Below are 15,513 nucleotides of genomic sequence, written 5' to 3' on the forward strand. Positions count from 1 at the left end.
ACTAGCATATATGCACACAGGTGAGCACTTAAACCTGTATATGCAAGCATGCTGTCTAGCAAGGGAGTGTACCTATGGGTGAAGCATGGGCAGCAACATCAGCGGGGCTACCAACAACACGTAGCTTAACAGAATACTGTAAGTTTGCCACATTTAGGTGCTCACGCGTAGAACAGCTTGCTGGCTGGTGTAAGTGCAAGTTCCTGAATTGTAGGAGCACTGATACCAAGTTAAATTAGTATTCTCTAATGAAATCCAGGCTTCTACGTTCCCTTATAGAATAGGCTTCTACCAGGTGCTTAAAAGGAGACACCCAAAAGTGTATACCTTATAAACTACCTGTATTTGTGCCCATTTCTGCAGGTCCATAATACAAAGTTACACTTGCTTTTGGAGCATGTGCAGCTCAAATACTGTGTGCAATTCTGGTCACCGGATCTCAAAAAAAGATATAGCGGAATTAGAAAAGGTACAGAGAAGGGCGATGAAAATGATAAAGGGGATGGGACGACTTCCCTATGAGGAAAGGCTAAAGAGGCTAGGGCTCTTCAGCTTGGAGAAGAGATGGCTGAGAGGAGATATGATAGAGGTCTACAAAATACTGATGGGCCGACGCACAAAGGTTGCCATTAAGTATGGCAACCGCGGAAGAACTTACCAAGTCACAAACAGCGACCGATGCACAAAGGAGATGGCATGCAAATGAGATGCACAGAAATACCTTCGTGCATCGGTCGCGCCGACTTGGATACCTAGCACATGCGCTGAACATGTATCCCATTGTTCTGCCAGATAGCTTTTGTGCATCCGCTCTCCCTCCCCCCCCCCCCAAAAAAAATGACAGCTTCCTAGGTGCTCTTGTGGACCCCCTAACCTCCCCCACCTCCAAAAACTACCCTGCTGATCCAGTGGGCTCACTGCTCCCCCTCCGACCTCCCCCCTCATATCTGTAGTGGGAGACAGGAGGGGGGGTCTACTCCCTCCTGCCTCTGGGCCCGCCTTCTGCAAAATGGTGGCACCCTGCCTCTGCTCAGTGCATCCTTATGCACCCATTTTCCTTAGATGGTACTTAGTCCCTCCTGGATGGGGCACCGTCATTTTGCAGCAGGCAGGCCCAGAGTCAGGAAGGAGTATATCTCCCTCCTGTCTCTGACTACAGATATGAGGGGGTGGGGTGGGATTGCACTAGACCACCAGGGCCTAGTGTTAAATTAGGGGGGGGGGGGTTAGTGGGCCCGCTTGACCACTAGAGTATTTTTTGGATGGAGGGAGGTCCACCAGACGCCCTGGGAAATTTTCAAGTTTGGGGAGGTGGGGTGTGCAGTTCTCCGTACCCCCTGGGAAACTTTCAGGTATGGGGGGGTCCACCGGACCACAGGGGTTTTTGTAAAGGTTGGGGAGGGACTGCGATAGCAGACTTTCCTGTCATTGCCTGAGCCAATCAGCGCTCAGGCACTGACAGGAAAGTAGCACGAGAACTTCAGCGACAACTCCGGAGCTGCTGTTTTTTCCCTGTTTTCCGTGGGCCAGTTTTTTGTTCATTGCACAGAATAGCTAATGAGCTTGTTTTAATACAAGCGAGCTCATCACCATGGAACTTTCGGTCACTGCTTCCATGCACGGTTAATCAGTAGCCAAAAGCCTCTGTACATTGCACAGAGCAAAACATTTCATTTAGACTGGCTAAAACCAGTCTAAATGAAACGTTGCAAACCCGATTTGCTTTGAGTTTCGGTGCCTGCTTGGAGTGGAACAGGTAGAGGTAAATTGCTTGTTTACTCTTACAAAAATACTAGAACTAGGGGACATGCAATGAATCTACTAAGTAGTAAATTTAAAAGAAACCAGAGGAAATATTTCTTTACCTAACTTGTAATTAAACTCTGGAATTCATTGTTAGAGAATGTGTTAAAAGCTGTTAGCAGGGTTTAAAAAAGGTTTGGATAATTTTCTAAAAGAAGAGTCCATAAGCCATTATTAAGATGGAGTTGGGAAAATCCACTGCTTACTTCTAGGATAAGCAGCATAAAATCTGTTTTCTCTGAGGACAAATAGGCCAAGATCGGCAACATAGATTGTCATTGATACCAGCTCTTTGGGTGTCAAGTGCCAGTGTCTCCCAGGCACTGTATCAGATCTCGATGCCCTGTCGATGGCTCAACATCTAAGTGGAAGAAGCTGAGGGTCCGAAGTCCTTCAGAGTGCATTGGTATTCAGGGTACTTGCGTCAGCAATGCTTCTCCACATAGCCCCGTCGGGGCTTTACCTAAGGGGTGCATCTGATTTCTGCATAGTGCACGAGTGTTCGTGGTGCTTGCATGTGCCATGCTCCTCCTTTTAACAGTTTTGTCCTCAGCCTGTAGCCCTACTGCTGTTGCAGCTTGTCTCGGCGTCTGCGTTGACACTCTGGGGCTTGTCGTTTGTTTCTCTCAAAGGCATCGACATTGCGGGTGCGGGTGCGTGCTCCTGCCATGTTTCTTCAGTCAGTGCATGTGCCTCGGATAAGACCTGCGGCTCTGCTGTTGCATGCGGCACCAGCATCGATTGCCACGTTGATCGACAGTCTCGGCGTCTGCATCGACACTCTGGGATTTTTTTGTTTGTTCCTGTCAAAGGCATCAACGTCGTGTGTGCTTGTGCCCACCATGCCTCTTGAGTCAGTCCATCGAGTGCGACCTGCGGTGTCGGTGTTGTTGCATGCAGCACCAGCACTGATGGTCGACCGGGACTGGAATACTACCTTGACGTCCTTATTGGAGCTCTGGTCTCTGTCGACGCCTCTTTGGTCTCAGTCCCCTTAGGACAGTTCCTGTCTAACACCGTGCAAAATCTCTGATGTTCTTCTGAGCAGACATCCTGAGGCATGCCATCTGACCTTCTCACCTCCATCCATCTGCAGAAGTTATGGCAGCTGCCATCCTACTCCCTTGTGTAGAGGTTTGATCCGGAACTCAATTTGGCCTCCTGGACTTTGCATCTCTTTCTGGGGAACTGGGATCTACCCCCTCCTTCACCTCTCCCTGATGTTTCTGAAAAGATTTGGAGGCCCTGTCTGTCGCTACTCCTCCCCCCCCCCCAAGGAGAGAGAATCTTTGTATCTCTTCTTGGCTTCCCTGGATTTGTCAGCCAGTAGCCTTCTTGCTCCATGGTGGTTGGATATGCAAGCTAGAGGTTATAGCGATTTGGCTGTTTACCCCCCCCCCCCCCCACCCCCAGTTGGCCATGCTACCAACTTAGCTTCATTTCGCTGGCTGCCCTTCAGTCTTCAGCCATACCGGTTCTTCATGAGTGTATTCTTCTTTGGCCTAATATGTGTCACCCTAGGTTACCAACTTCTCTCTCCCCTCTGAAATCGATCATCCACTTTGCAAGTTGGCCGGACACTACCAGGTGTATTTTTATTTGGGTCTAGTGACACCTTGTCCTGTGTCTTACTGGGTCTCAGCTACCAGTGAGAGGCTACACTCACCCTTATGGCTTCCTGTCTTTAATTTCCCTTGACAGTTCTACAGTGGACGAATGGGTACCCATGCTAGGGAGTTCACACTGTCCTAGGGCACATTGACAACGGTGGCTGACTTTTTCAAAGACACACCTCCCTCTTTATCTCAGAGGTTTTTGTCGACAATTTAGGCAGCACTCCCTCCGGTTGCGGTGGAATGAGTACACCATTTCTTCCACATCTCGCTAGGCTCAACTCCAGCACTTTTGTTCTTGTCCTTGGCGTGTACCTTAACCTGGCTATCTCTTCAGCCATGGCGAGGGACAAACTTGTCGCTATCTCTGGAGAGCTAGACTGCTGGACCAGTGCCATCACGGAGGCCCAATCAGTTGAAGGGAAACTGCTTTTTTGGGGGGCAAGGCCCTAGCTGGTAAATTACCATTGAGAGCACCTTTCTTCGGATCTCAGTGCAGCAAGCACCTTGCAGACCTGTGATTCCAGGATCTTACCTCTACCTTTTCATCATGTGTGTACCTGTCCACTTTGCGTTCCTGTGCTATTTGTGAAGGCAACATATTTTCCTTTCTGGCCATTTGGCTAGTGGAGAGCTTGCTCATGTATGATGCTCAGAGGTCCATTTGGGATGCATTTCTGTGGCACTGCATCTCCCCCCCACCAGCCTTGGTGTTTTCAGTGTCAGGAGAGCGATCACTCTTGTTGCGCTTTTCCAGTTAGTCTACTGGCCACTCCTCGGTAGTTGCTAGCAAGTTTTTATTTCCATGAGTGACACTCTCATTCTTCCATTTATAGCCGAGTTGCCTACTGGATTCTAGTTTCCTGAGTGTTATTGGGACCCTATACCGCTGTACAATATGATCCGTGTGCTCCCACGCCTTCTTGCTTCCTATCTTAGTAGTAGCGGTGCATGTCTTCTAATTTTTAGCAATAGTGTAATGGATAGAGATGTTACCTCTGACCTAGGCCAGAACACCTAACAGTAGGGATTCAACTACCACTGTTTCTGCTGGTTTTCCCTTTATTATAATTCCTTTCCGGTACTCCCTGCTCAATGTTCAAGGTCAGTTACGGTTCAGCTCTCCTTTCCAAATTTCGGAACTACCAGGCCTACTGATCACTATTTATTTATTTATAACATTTGTATCCCACATTTTCCCACCTATTTGCAGGCTCAATGTGGCTTACATAGTTCCGTAGTGGTGATTACCAGTTCTGGAAAAAAAGAAATGCATAGTAAGGTAGAGGAGACAGAATGGAGTAGGTATTCAGTTAGGAAAGTTCATCTTATAATAAAAATCATGATAACTTAGCTTGTACTATGTTCTTCGTCTGCTTACTACTTTTCTCTTGAACGGCACTTGGGCCTTTGTTCTCAGCCTGCAGGTGGCCAGCAAGTTGCACACTCTAAGGCAGGGAACAATCCGGATGTTTAAAGGGGCCCTCCCCTTGAGATTCATCCAATGTTCCCTGCTTCTTATAGGTTACTCCTTCGGCCCTCTGTGCAGCACTGAACCCATTCATGGAGGCCTCTTCACATCGGTTTTATCTATGAGATCTTTCAACTCTGTGCTGGTTTTTTTGCTATTTGCCGCTTGGCCATTCTTACATCTCTTGATCTTTCATCTTGCCATTCCTCAGTCCTGCTTCAGGACCCTAGTCTACACTAGTCCTCTGTAACTGCCCTCCTCTCCTTAGGAGTTTGGTCATTTTATCCATATTTTTTCACTCTTACAGCAGCAGGTTGATGGCAGGAGTTCTTATGATTCTCTTAAGATGGCCAACTGCCGCGTCATCTCACTAGTGACGTGCATGAATGGAAGAATGTGATTCCCACTGTCCCTATCTACTATCTAGCGAAACCACAGCCGAGGATACGGGCTTGGTGCCTCCGTCGACGGTTTTCTCTTTAGTTCTTCCTGGCTCGCTGGATTTGTTTTTCTCTTCATCTTCAGTTCTCTTACTGAGAATCTTGGGGCTTTAGGTGTCCCTGACCCTCATCACACAGCTTGAGGAGTTTTTGTTCATTCTGTCTTCTGGTTCATGAACTCTACATCTTGGCTGTTCACGGTTTTACATGACTTCTTGTGAGCTCTTCTGCTGTTGTCCACATGGTGTGCTTGTCTTACAAGGTGTTCCTTTTTCTGCTGGAGGCTGTTTGCCATTCGGTATACCGGCTGACACGAGATATTCTTTTTGCCTGCACAGGTACTATTTCGATACCTTCTACATCTTTCTGAATGTCATTTGAGCCCGACTCGGTGGGGGCTCATCTCGCTATACCCTGTGCTCTTTTTCCTCATGTAGGCATCCTTTTTTCTATTCGCTCTACTTTTCGCTTCAAAGTGGGTTGTTTCTTATTTCCACACTCACGCTTTCGTGTGTATTATGGAGACTCGAGTTCCATCTCCTTTCTCCCTGAGTGGTCCTTGTCTGCTGCAGAGGCGGGTGTTGTCAGCTGCCTGTTTCACTGTTCTCTCTCAAGATTTTGCTTCTTGAGTTCTGGTTTGGTGTATCTTACTTCAGATTGCTGGGTCACTCCATTTTGAACCTAGTAACAGTTCTATTTTTTCTTTTCTGTTGCACTCCACTGGATTTCCCACAAACAGAGTCCTTGTATCAGCTTTTGTTGGTCTTTTCTTTGCAGTGGTAATTATCATGATCTTCTGCTCTGGTGTGCGTGTGCTGCATCCTTTGCACTGCAAGTGTTCGTTGGCCAACCTTTTATTTAGTTGCAATCTAGAACCCACAATTTCTATTCACTTTCCTTTTCTTTCACTCAGCTGTGTTATCCAGGTGGATCCTCTTGTTGATCGCAGTGCTCGAGCCCTAACTCAGCTGTTAGCTTCCTTCCGAGAATTTGCAGGCTTACTATGTAGTTTTCATTCTACAGATTCTCTTCTCATTTGATTCAAGTAGCATGCCTTCTGCTTCTTGACCGACATAACAGTCGGTTTGCATCCTTAGGAATAACTTCATTTGAGTTTTGGGAGGTTCTGGGATCCAACTCCACCTGCCTTGGCCCATTTTTAATTCTGTCCCAGGCTGCACTTCTGACGTCTTGCATTTATTTCTGATTCCTATGTTTGAACCTCACCTTTGCAAAGTGCAATTCATCATTGATTTTTGGTTCCAGTGAGCCTGGTAGCTAGGGATTCCCCACATGTGAGAATATTGGCCTGCTTGTCCTTGGATAAAGTGAAGATACTTACCTGTATCAGATATTCTCCTAGGACAGCAAGCCATATATTCTCACAGACCCTTCCACCTCGCCTAGGAGTATCCTTTTTTCTTTTATGCTTAAGTATTATACTGATGCTTTCGCATTTGAGCGGCGTCCTGGAGGGCACTCTCACATGTGCAGTGGAACGCTGCTCGCACTCTAGAAGACTCTGTTTTTAAAAGCTTGTTACAAGCTCCGGACTGGGCAACATGGGACCGCATTACCCATGTGTGAGAATATATGACCTGCTGTCCATGGAGAATACCTGCTACAGGTAAGTAACTTCGCTTTACTGTTCTGAGACATACCAGGTACTTGTGACCTGGATTGGCCACTGTTGAAAACAGAATACTGGGTTTGATGGACCTTTAGTCTGTCCCAGTATGGCTGAATCTTCGCGAAATTACCTTAACCTGCACTACCCCAGCTGTAAAGGACTCAAGTACAAAACATATTATGGATCCAATTTCTCCTTCTTCGGAAGCCAACTCTGGAATGCCCTCCCCAGACCTATCCAATCAATCCGTGACCATCTACCCTTCCAGAAAGCAATAAAAACCCATTTATTCAAGCAAGCCTATCCAAGTGACCCAAATTAATGAACCCATCTACTCAACAACTACATTGACCCAGTCTATATCTCCCACCTTAATCCCTTCTCCACTACCTATCTTTATCTACTTATCTATTCTACTACTCGGTTATACTTAATTTTTACTCTCTCTACCATATTCTGTATTCCCTATTACTATGTAAGCCGCATTGAACCTGCTTTAAGTGGGAAAGCGCGGGATACAAATGTAATAAATAAATAAATAAATAACTCTTATGTGGGTTATGTCTGTTGACCAGCAGATAGAGACAGAGAAACAAAGTAGTTCTGTGTGATTTGCCCCCCTAAGGATACTGTGCAGCCATAGAATGCACAGTATTTCTCTGTTTCCAGCGTATGGTGAGACGGACTGTGCTGCTTCTGGACTAGGTACTTGGACTAGGTACTTTAATTTGATCCTGGACCAGTTGAAGAACTGGAACCCAGTAGAGCAGGGGGTTAATCTTTAGCTCAAAATTGTTTTTATAGGTCTGGGAGCTTAGGGGATATCTCCAACCTTCCTCCCTGTTTATCTCCCCTTTACCTTCTCTTTGTTAATATTCAAAGCCATTTAACCAGCCAGGAGAACCTCTTGCCCTGTTAAATCACTTGTTCCTGCCTACCCACTGATTTCCATAGTGGTACTCCAGACCAGTTCAGATGCTTGGGGTTATGCATGTTTACCAGCATATGGAGACGGAGAACACTTGATTTTGAACCTGAAAAAGAGCACTGTATAGTTCCTAGCCAGCCAATATGTTCTCAATATCCAGCAGATTGTGGACATGCAGCCTGTACATGCTGAGGAGACCCCAGGGTACTTGTTTTTTTTTTTTGTTTGTTTTTTTTAATCTGCTGGAACATTGCTAATTTAATTTGTGGGTACTAAGAAAACAAATCTTTGGTTTTAGCTGACTCTTGGCAATGACAAAAAATTCACTGAAGCTCAAATAAATTAGAACAAGATGAGATTCTACCTTTTATGATGAAATATAATGCAAATAGACTAGAATTAGTCATGCGATCAAAAGGCTTTTTGAACTATTGAAAGTGCACCCTGTTTTTGAGCAAGTTCACCTTTTGTTCTCCTATCAAAGGGGATGTAATTTGGGTGATCTGCTAAGCCCTAATGATGTTTGGACACTGAAGAGAGCTAAAGATAGTATTGGGCAACGTGAAATGTGGGCACTGCTCTGTATGTCAGATTATGTTGGAGAAGAAGGAATTCTTTCATTCTAGATCTGGTAAGAAATGCATGTTGAGATCTTATGTAAACTGTGAGTCGGCAGGGGTTATATGTTTGATTCAATGCCCCTGTGATTTGGTATACATCGGACAGACTACTAGAGCTCTGAAAACAGATTGATAGAAAATTGCTCTTGGCTTAGAACCTGTAAATGAGAAGCCCCCCCTGGTGATACACTGTGAACGCTTTAAGCATCAGTTTGATGAGTTGCAATGTATAGTTTTGGAACAAGTGTAGCAGTCCCAGTGACGTGGTGATTTTGGCCGCCTTTTACATCAAGCAGAACAGAAGTGGATATTCTTTTTCAATTCTGTGGAACCTGATTGTTTAAACGTTCGGGTTGAATGGTCCGCCTTCTTCTGAAGGTGGCTACAGTGACGTCACTTGAGTTGGGTAGCGTATATTGGTTGTTCTGTGTAGTGTGAGGCGGTGCCAGAAGATATTTAACTGAAGAGTTTGGTGTGTTTTTTTTGTCGGTTACCCACTGGTGTTAGACATATAGTGGCTATGACACAGGATTATTATTCCCTGTGTTACCCCTGACACAGCTCCTGCGAAATGGGAAATCCCTGTTGGGTTTCTGGAATCTATGGACACGCTGGTTAGCTTGTGATCAATGGAAGTGAAGATTGAGTGTTGAATATCTATGTGCTTAAACCAGGACATTGTTTGATAAATGTTTCTCCTATGATCCTAACCCTGTGTTTATGACTCTTTTTGACATTTGAAAAGTAATTTTGTGCACCTTGTATAGTGGAGATTTTTTCTCTGTGATGCTGAGCCAAGCCTACACCTTAAAACTGTGGTTTTCTGAGTGGTTCATCTGAGGTTTTTTCTCCACTTTTTAGGTGTACTTGAATGCTGTGGTGCCGTAGAGTCCTAATGCTTGGGTTATTATAATAATTTGACTCTTGGCAGTGCCATGGGCTGTGGGGGCCACGTTTACCCCAGGGTGTTACTCCCGGGTGGCTGGGTCTCTCCCGCTTCTCTTTCCTTCTGCTGCGAGGAGCATTGCCGTCGGCTCTGGGGTGTATCCTCTGTATCCTTGAGTGCCGATTTTTTGAACAGCCGACAGTTAGGAAAAAAAAAAAGGATACAGAGAAGGTGAAACTGCAAAGAGTTTGTTAGTGCTGGCTGTACCTTCAGTCCATCACAAGTGTCTCAGTGACCTTCTTCCAGGCCTGGCTGCAGAAAAACCTTTTTTCATTCTCATGTTTGACTGGCCTGCTTTGAGACATGGTGTCTCTAAAGCACTATTTGCGGCTTCCTCTAATTTGGCGTTAACACTATAGTTGCCAAATTTCTCCTCCTCTCTTGTTTTACGGCTTATGTGGCATTTCTGGGGAAGGATAATTCTTCTACAGAGGCCTTTAGTAAAGGATTTTCCATCTCCTTGCTGCCTTACTTGCCTGTCTGTTAAACATGTTATCTTCAGAAGTAACTGTTCTTGCATCGGGTAATCTCCTGGAAAGATATGGTACAGTCTAGGAATGGCACTAAGGCAGAGAGTTCTAAGTGTTTGCTCTCCCTCCCTCCCTCTTTCCACTTGTTTCCCGTACCCCTGGGAAATACAGGTTCTTATGCTGCATGTATGTCTTGGCTGTTTAGATTTTGTTGGAATAATTTGCCAGCCTAGGAGCAGGCAGGAAGGCTGGTAGATACCAGCTATGTGATTGCATTTTGCTTCCCTACATTTCTTCCACTTTGCCTGGGAATACAAGCAGCTAGCACACTGCAGGAAGGTCGTAGCAGTACATTGTATCTGCTGGAGTATTTAAAAACACAAGAATAGCCATACTGGGTCAGACCAATGGTCCATCTAGCCCAGTATCCTGCTTCCAACAGTGGCCAATCCAGGTCACAAGTACCTGGCAGAAACCCAATTAGTAGCAAAATTCCATGCTACCAATCCCGGGGCATGCAGTGGTTTCCCCCATAACAGACTGTGGACTGTTCCTCCAGGAACGTTTTCAAACCTTTTTAAAATCCAGATACATGAACCGCTGTTACAGCATCCTCCGTCAACGAGTTCCAGAGCTTAACTATTCTTTGACTGAAAAAGTATTTCCTCCTATTTGTTTTTAAAGTATTTCCATGTAATTTCATTGTGTCCCCTGGTCTTTGTACTTGAAAAATCGATTCACTTTTACCCATTCTACAACACTCATGATTTTATAGACCTCAATCGTATCCCCCCTCAGCTATCTCTTTTCCAGGGTGAAGAGCTTCTCTCCATTCCTCCCAGTATATCTATGAATAAAGACTATGACATGCTGCATCTGCGTGATAGTTCAGCGGCTTAACTGTTGCATTTTGTCTGGCCTAGGAGTAGGAAGACGATATCAGGAGGGTGAGCGCGGTCTTGCTCATCTAGCACTGAGCCTAATCCAAAACCGCACAGGTCCACAATTTTTGTCCTGTGACCTGTTTTCTCTATGTGGAGTAACACCTCTTCATGCTTCTCTTTAGTAAAATTACCATCCCCATTATATTGCCATCCTGTGTTACAAATACTTAACTAAAGTATGCCACACTCTTTATTTCCCTCCGTCCTTCTTTTATAGAAAATGAAAATTTCATGAATATTGTATAACTGCTTTCTGGTTTGGATTGTGGCTTCAATTCTTTATTGAATTAATTGGTCGAGTGACCTCACTTGCATATTGGAGCTCTTCTCTCCTTCCCACTCTCTTCCGAAAACAGGATCTTCAGTTTCTGCTGAAACTGAATCTTCAATTGAAATTGGTCTCTCAGTTTTGGCAGAAGCTGAAAGCAAAACTTCCCCTGCCCCAACAGCCCCACTACCTCCTCACCACCTTAACAAAAAGAGCTCCCTTCTGGACCCACACCCTCCCCCCAAGGCGGTAGCCTCCCTCCCGAACCTACACCCCCAGCGGCTGCCCCCTCCTGGGCCTATATTGTCGGTGGATAGTGGGTGCAGGAGGGTCCCCACTCACGTCTGTGTACAGCCAGCTGCTGCTGGTCCCAGAAGCCATTTTGAGATTGGAACTGGCATGGGCAGGAGCGATCCTCAGTCGCTCCTGCCTGTGCCAGCTCCAAACTCAAAATGGCTACTGGGACCTCCAACGGCAGCTGGAAGTTCCGAAAGCTATTTTGACCTGTGCCTACTACCCACCAATGATAAGATAGGCCTGGAAGGGGGGCTGTGTTGGTAGCATGTAGGGACTGTGCACATAGTTTCGGTTCCAGCCCAGAACCAAAATAAGGCTGAACATGGATTTTGGGCCTGTTTTTGCATCAAAATGAAATTCGGTTGGCTTCTAACTGGCAGGGATTTTCAAGTCCCACTTAATTTCATGAGTGCTTTGCTACATACCACATGTTCTTGATTGGTCTTGTGTGGACACTAAGGAAGGAGAAATTATGTCATACCTGATCATTTTCTTTCCTTTATTACTACCAGACCAGTTCAGAAGCCCTTCCTTAGTAAACATTAATGGACAAGTTTCTCAATTCAAAATGCTTCTATTTTACAGTTCCTCTAACCGATCTCCTTGAATTTTGAGGTAGCCCTTAAACCAGTTGGAGAACTGTGTGTCAGTAGAGTACAAGATGACTTTGTTGATAAATGTAATAAGTGAATACAGTATTTGACCGGAAGTGTTGAATTTTGAGGCAGCTTCTGACCTAGTTGGAGAAACTGTGTAAGCAGAGTACAACAATGCCTTGTTGCTAAAAGTATTGGAATACATACAATATTTGACCAGAAATGTGAACTTGAACACCATTACTCGGTTGTTCGAAATACTGACTATTCTATGGCTGCACAGTACTCCTAGGGGCCAAATCACATAGAACTACTTTGTTTCTCTGTCTCCATCTGCTGGTCGATGGACATAAACACACATGTTCTGGACTGCTCTGGTAGGACTAAAGGAAAGAACAAAAGAGAGGGAACAAAGTACAAACTAAAGTCCAAACAAAAAAAACAGCACCACGGGCCTTTAAAAATGGAACACAGTTCTTTAATGAATGAGCCTTGACAAAAAGACCCGACACGGGCCGTGTTTCGGTGACTAGCACCTGCGTCAGGGGTCACAGTGATGACGTGGAAAACTTGGGGAATAACTCGAATATATTCCTCTACAATATATTATTCCTTACCCCACGTCTCATGTAGTAAAAGCTACAAAGCACCAAGGCACTTTCACTTTCTGTATCAAAAGTGAAAGTGCCTTGGTGCTTTGTAGCTTTTACTACATGAGACGTGGGATAAGGAATAATATATTGTAGAGGAATATATTCGAGTTATTCCCCAAGTTTTCCACGTCATCACTGTGACCCCTGACGCAGGTGCTAGTCACCGAAACACGGCCCGTGTCGGGTCTTTTTGTCAAGGCTCATTCATTAAAGAACTGTGTTCCATTTTTAAAGGCCCGTGGTGCTGTTTTTTTTGTTAGGACTAAAGGAAAGAACATTTTCAGGTAAGACATCATTTCTCCATATTCATTTTTCTGCTTTCTCAGCCTTTGTGCCCTATTATAAAATAACCCTCCCCGTGCACAGCTAGACTGGCTTTGCTGAGATTTTAGGCACCAAGACATCAAGACAGTCCCCAGCTCTTGCTTGATGCAACTTCATGGAGTTTTAGCCCATAATGTGAGAGAGAGCAAACTCATACAACATTTTTTTACAGCGTTTCTGTTCTTTTTTTTTTTTTCGTTAAATGCTATTAGGCTTACTTACAAACTGGCCACTAAAATCATAAGAAGTGGCATCTGATTGGCTTATGCTATGTGTGTGTGGGGGTGCTCACACATTCATGTATGAAGGTTCTGTATAAGTTATTTAAAGGGGGATAGATGGTTTAGGGTTATTTTAAAAGTATCTCATGGGGGAATTTCTTGTGGGGACTGTAGTAGAACAGTCCATGTGTTGCTGTCACCCAAGTTGGTAATTTTTGAATGCCCCTTGGTGCTCTGTAATTATCAATCTCTTGAAAAGGGATGTGAAGAATCACTTGGAGTATTGTAGCACTCACTGATATAAAGGCTATATTAGTGACTGATGCCAGGAACCCAGCTAAACCTCTGTACTACATCCTTGTAATTGTGAACGTGTATCTCGTTTCAGGATATTGGGGTTTCTGATGCCCCCACAGGGGTCAGCCTCTCTCCTACTGCCTCTTCTACCCTGCTGCATGCCAGCACTAGGTCCCGCAAGGCATCCTGGAAAGTGCGTGACAGCCCTGAAAAGACCCTGAGCCCACCCCCTCCTCCAGGACACCTGGTGCCAGGACAGCCTAAGCGACGGGGCCGGCCCCCAACCAAGTTCTTCAAGCATGTTGAACAGAAATACCTCACACAGCTCACAGCACAACCCATTCCTCAAGGTGAGGGAGAGGGGCTTCAGCGAAGGGTCAAACAGTAAGGAGCAGCTGGGAAGTTGTGTGGGGGTGTGGAAAGAGAGCATTAGGTAGACTTTATTGACTTTTGAATGAAATGAATTTGTGGTATGTTGGAATGGGTGAAGAAGCAGTAGGTGGATGATATTCATATGGGGGGAAAGATAATGATGCTTGTGAAGTATAAAGGTGCTTTCTCTCTGTGCTCTTCTTTCACAGAGATGCAGAGAGGTTGGTGGTGGATAAAGGACCCAGATGAGCTTGAAGAGGTCTTAAAAGCACTCCATCCACGTGGGGTCCGTGAGAAGACGCTGCACAAACACCTCACAAAACACAAGGAGTACCTCAGGGAAGTTTGCATTCGGCCTGCTAATGGTAAGTGCCAGGACACAGTGCTGTGCTTCTGGTACAGGCCTGATAATGTAAGGGCATGTCTTAGTTTAGCTTATTTAGGAATTTAATATGCTGCTAGTTTATATCAAAATGTCAGGCTGCCTTTCAAAATATTATCTCCCCTTGTTTCAGCCCATGGGACTCCAGTATAAATGAGAGCTCAATTTTGCAGCAATGAGTGTGAGAATATGATACCAGATTGACCTCAAGGTTTTTTAATTTGCCCATTTTCCCTTCTTGTAGTATCATATGATACCAGATTGACCTCAAGGTTTTTTAATTTGCCCATTTTCCCTTCTTGTAGTATCACAGACCCTATTTGATCTATGCCATTTCTTTTCACACACTAGTTTCCTGTGACAATGAAAGATGAAGGAACCAGATAATGCAGTAATTTGTGCTCTATAATGTCTCCTGTCTAGATCCCATCTTTCAGTTTAGATCTGGGCCAGGGAACCCTGTATGTTGGGAAACACTGAGGAAGTGGTCTGTCCCAGATCGGACATACGAGGTGGACCTGTCCATTCTGCAGTGGGTGGAAGACCTGGAGCAGCGAGTGCTGATGTCAGACCTGCAGATCAGGGTAAGGGCTGTGTGGGAAGGGCTGTGTGTGTAGAGGCCTAGGGTGGACGTTGCAATCAGGGTTTAAGTATGAACCTCACTTCTCCTAGAGGCCTTTCAGATTGAAGAATTTTCAGGTGCTCTCTTCAGGTTTGGCAAACAAATGGCTCTTATAAAGTTGCATGGGGCCATACATGTATACAATCACACTTGCCAACGAGAACATATATACCTTCATACTATCTGCTCTTAGGCTTTCTTGGCGACTTAGTTTGGGTAGCTTGGGTGGAATTACACTGTATGCCTCCCTTAGGAGCAGGTGTAAATCAGGGGCGTATCTGGAATCCGGCGGTAGGGGGGGCCAGAGCCAGAGAGGGGGGGCACATTTTTGCCTCCCTCCCCCCCCCCGCCGCCGCCGCCTCTCTCCACCCCCTCCCCGCCGTCAACCCTCCCCCGCTGCTTACTTTTGCTGGCGGGGGGCCCCAACCCCCGCCAGCCGAGGTCCGACCTGCAATCTCCGTGTTTCGTCTTCCTCCGTGGCCATGTGCTTCAAGGAAGTAACGCAGTGCTGATTTGTTGAATCCAGTTCGGCGTCTGACGTGCTGCGACGTCAGATGCCGAACTGGATTCAACGAATCAGCACTGCAGCGTTACTTCCTTGAAGCACATGGCCACG

The 15,513-nt window shown here is 45.6% G+C and overlaps 1 protein-coding gene across 1 annotated transcript in view; it reads left to right on the forward strand.

The window, feature by feature from the left end:
• The window catches only part of BAZ2A (bromodomain adjacent to zinc finger domain 2A), a 205,016-nt gene that overhangs the window by 134,270 nt on the left and 55,233 nt on the right, over positions 1–15,513 (forward strand). Inside the window, exons 22-24 of the mRNA XM_030196700.1 lie at positions 13,613–13,871; positions 14,103–14,258; positions 14,699–14,859. Coding sequence (XP_030052560.1) covers positions 13,613–13,871; positions 14,103–14,258; positions 14,699–14,859 — 576 coding nt within the window. The remainder of the gene's footprint in view (positions 1–13,612; positions 13,872–14,102; positions 14,259–14,698; positions 14,860–15,513) is intronic.

This window comes from Microcaecilia unicolor, chromosome 3 (assembly GCF_901765095.1).
Source record: "Microcaecilia unicolor chromosome 3, aMicUni1.1, whole genome shotgun sequence".
Lineage (NCBI taxonomy): Eukaryota > Metazoa > Chordata > Amphibia > Gymnophiona > Siphonopidae > Microcaecilia > Microcaecilia unicolor.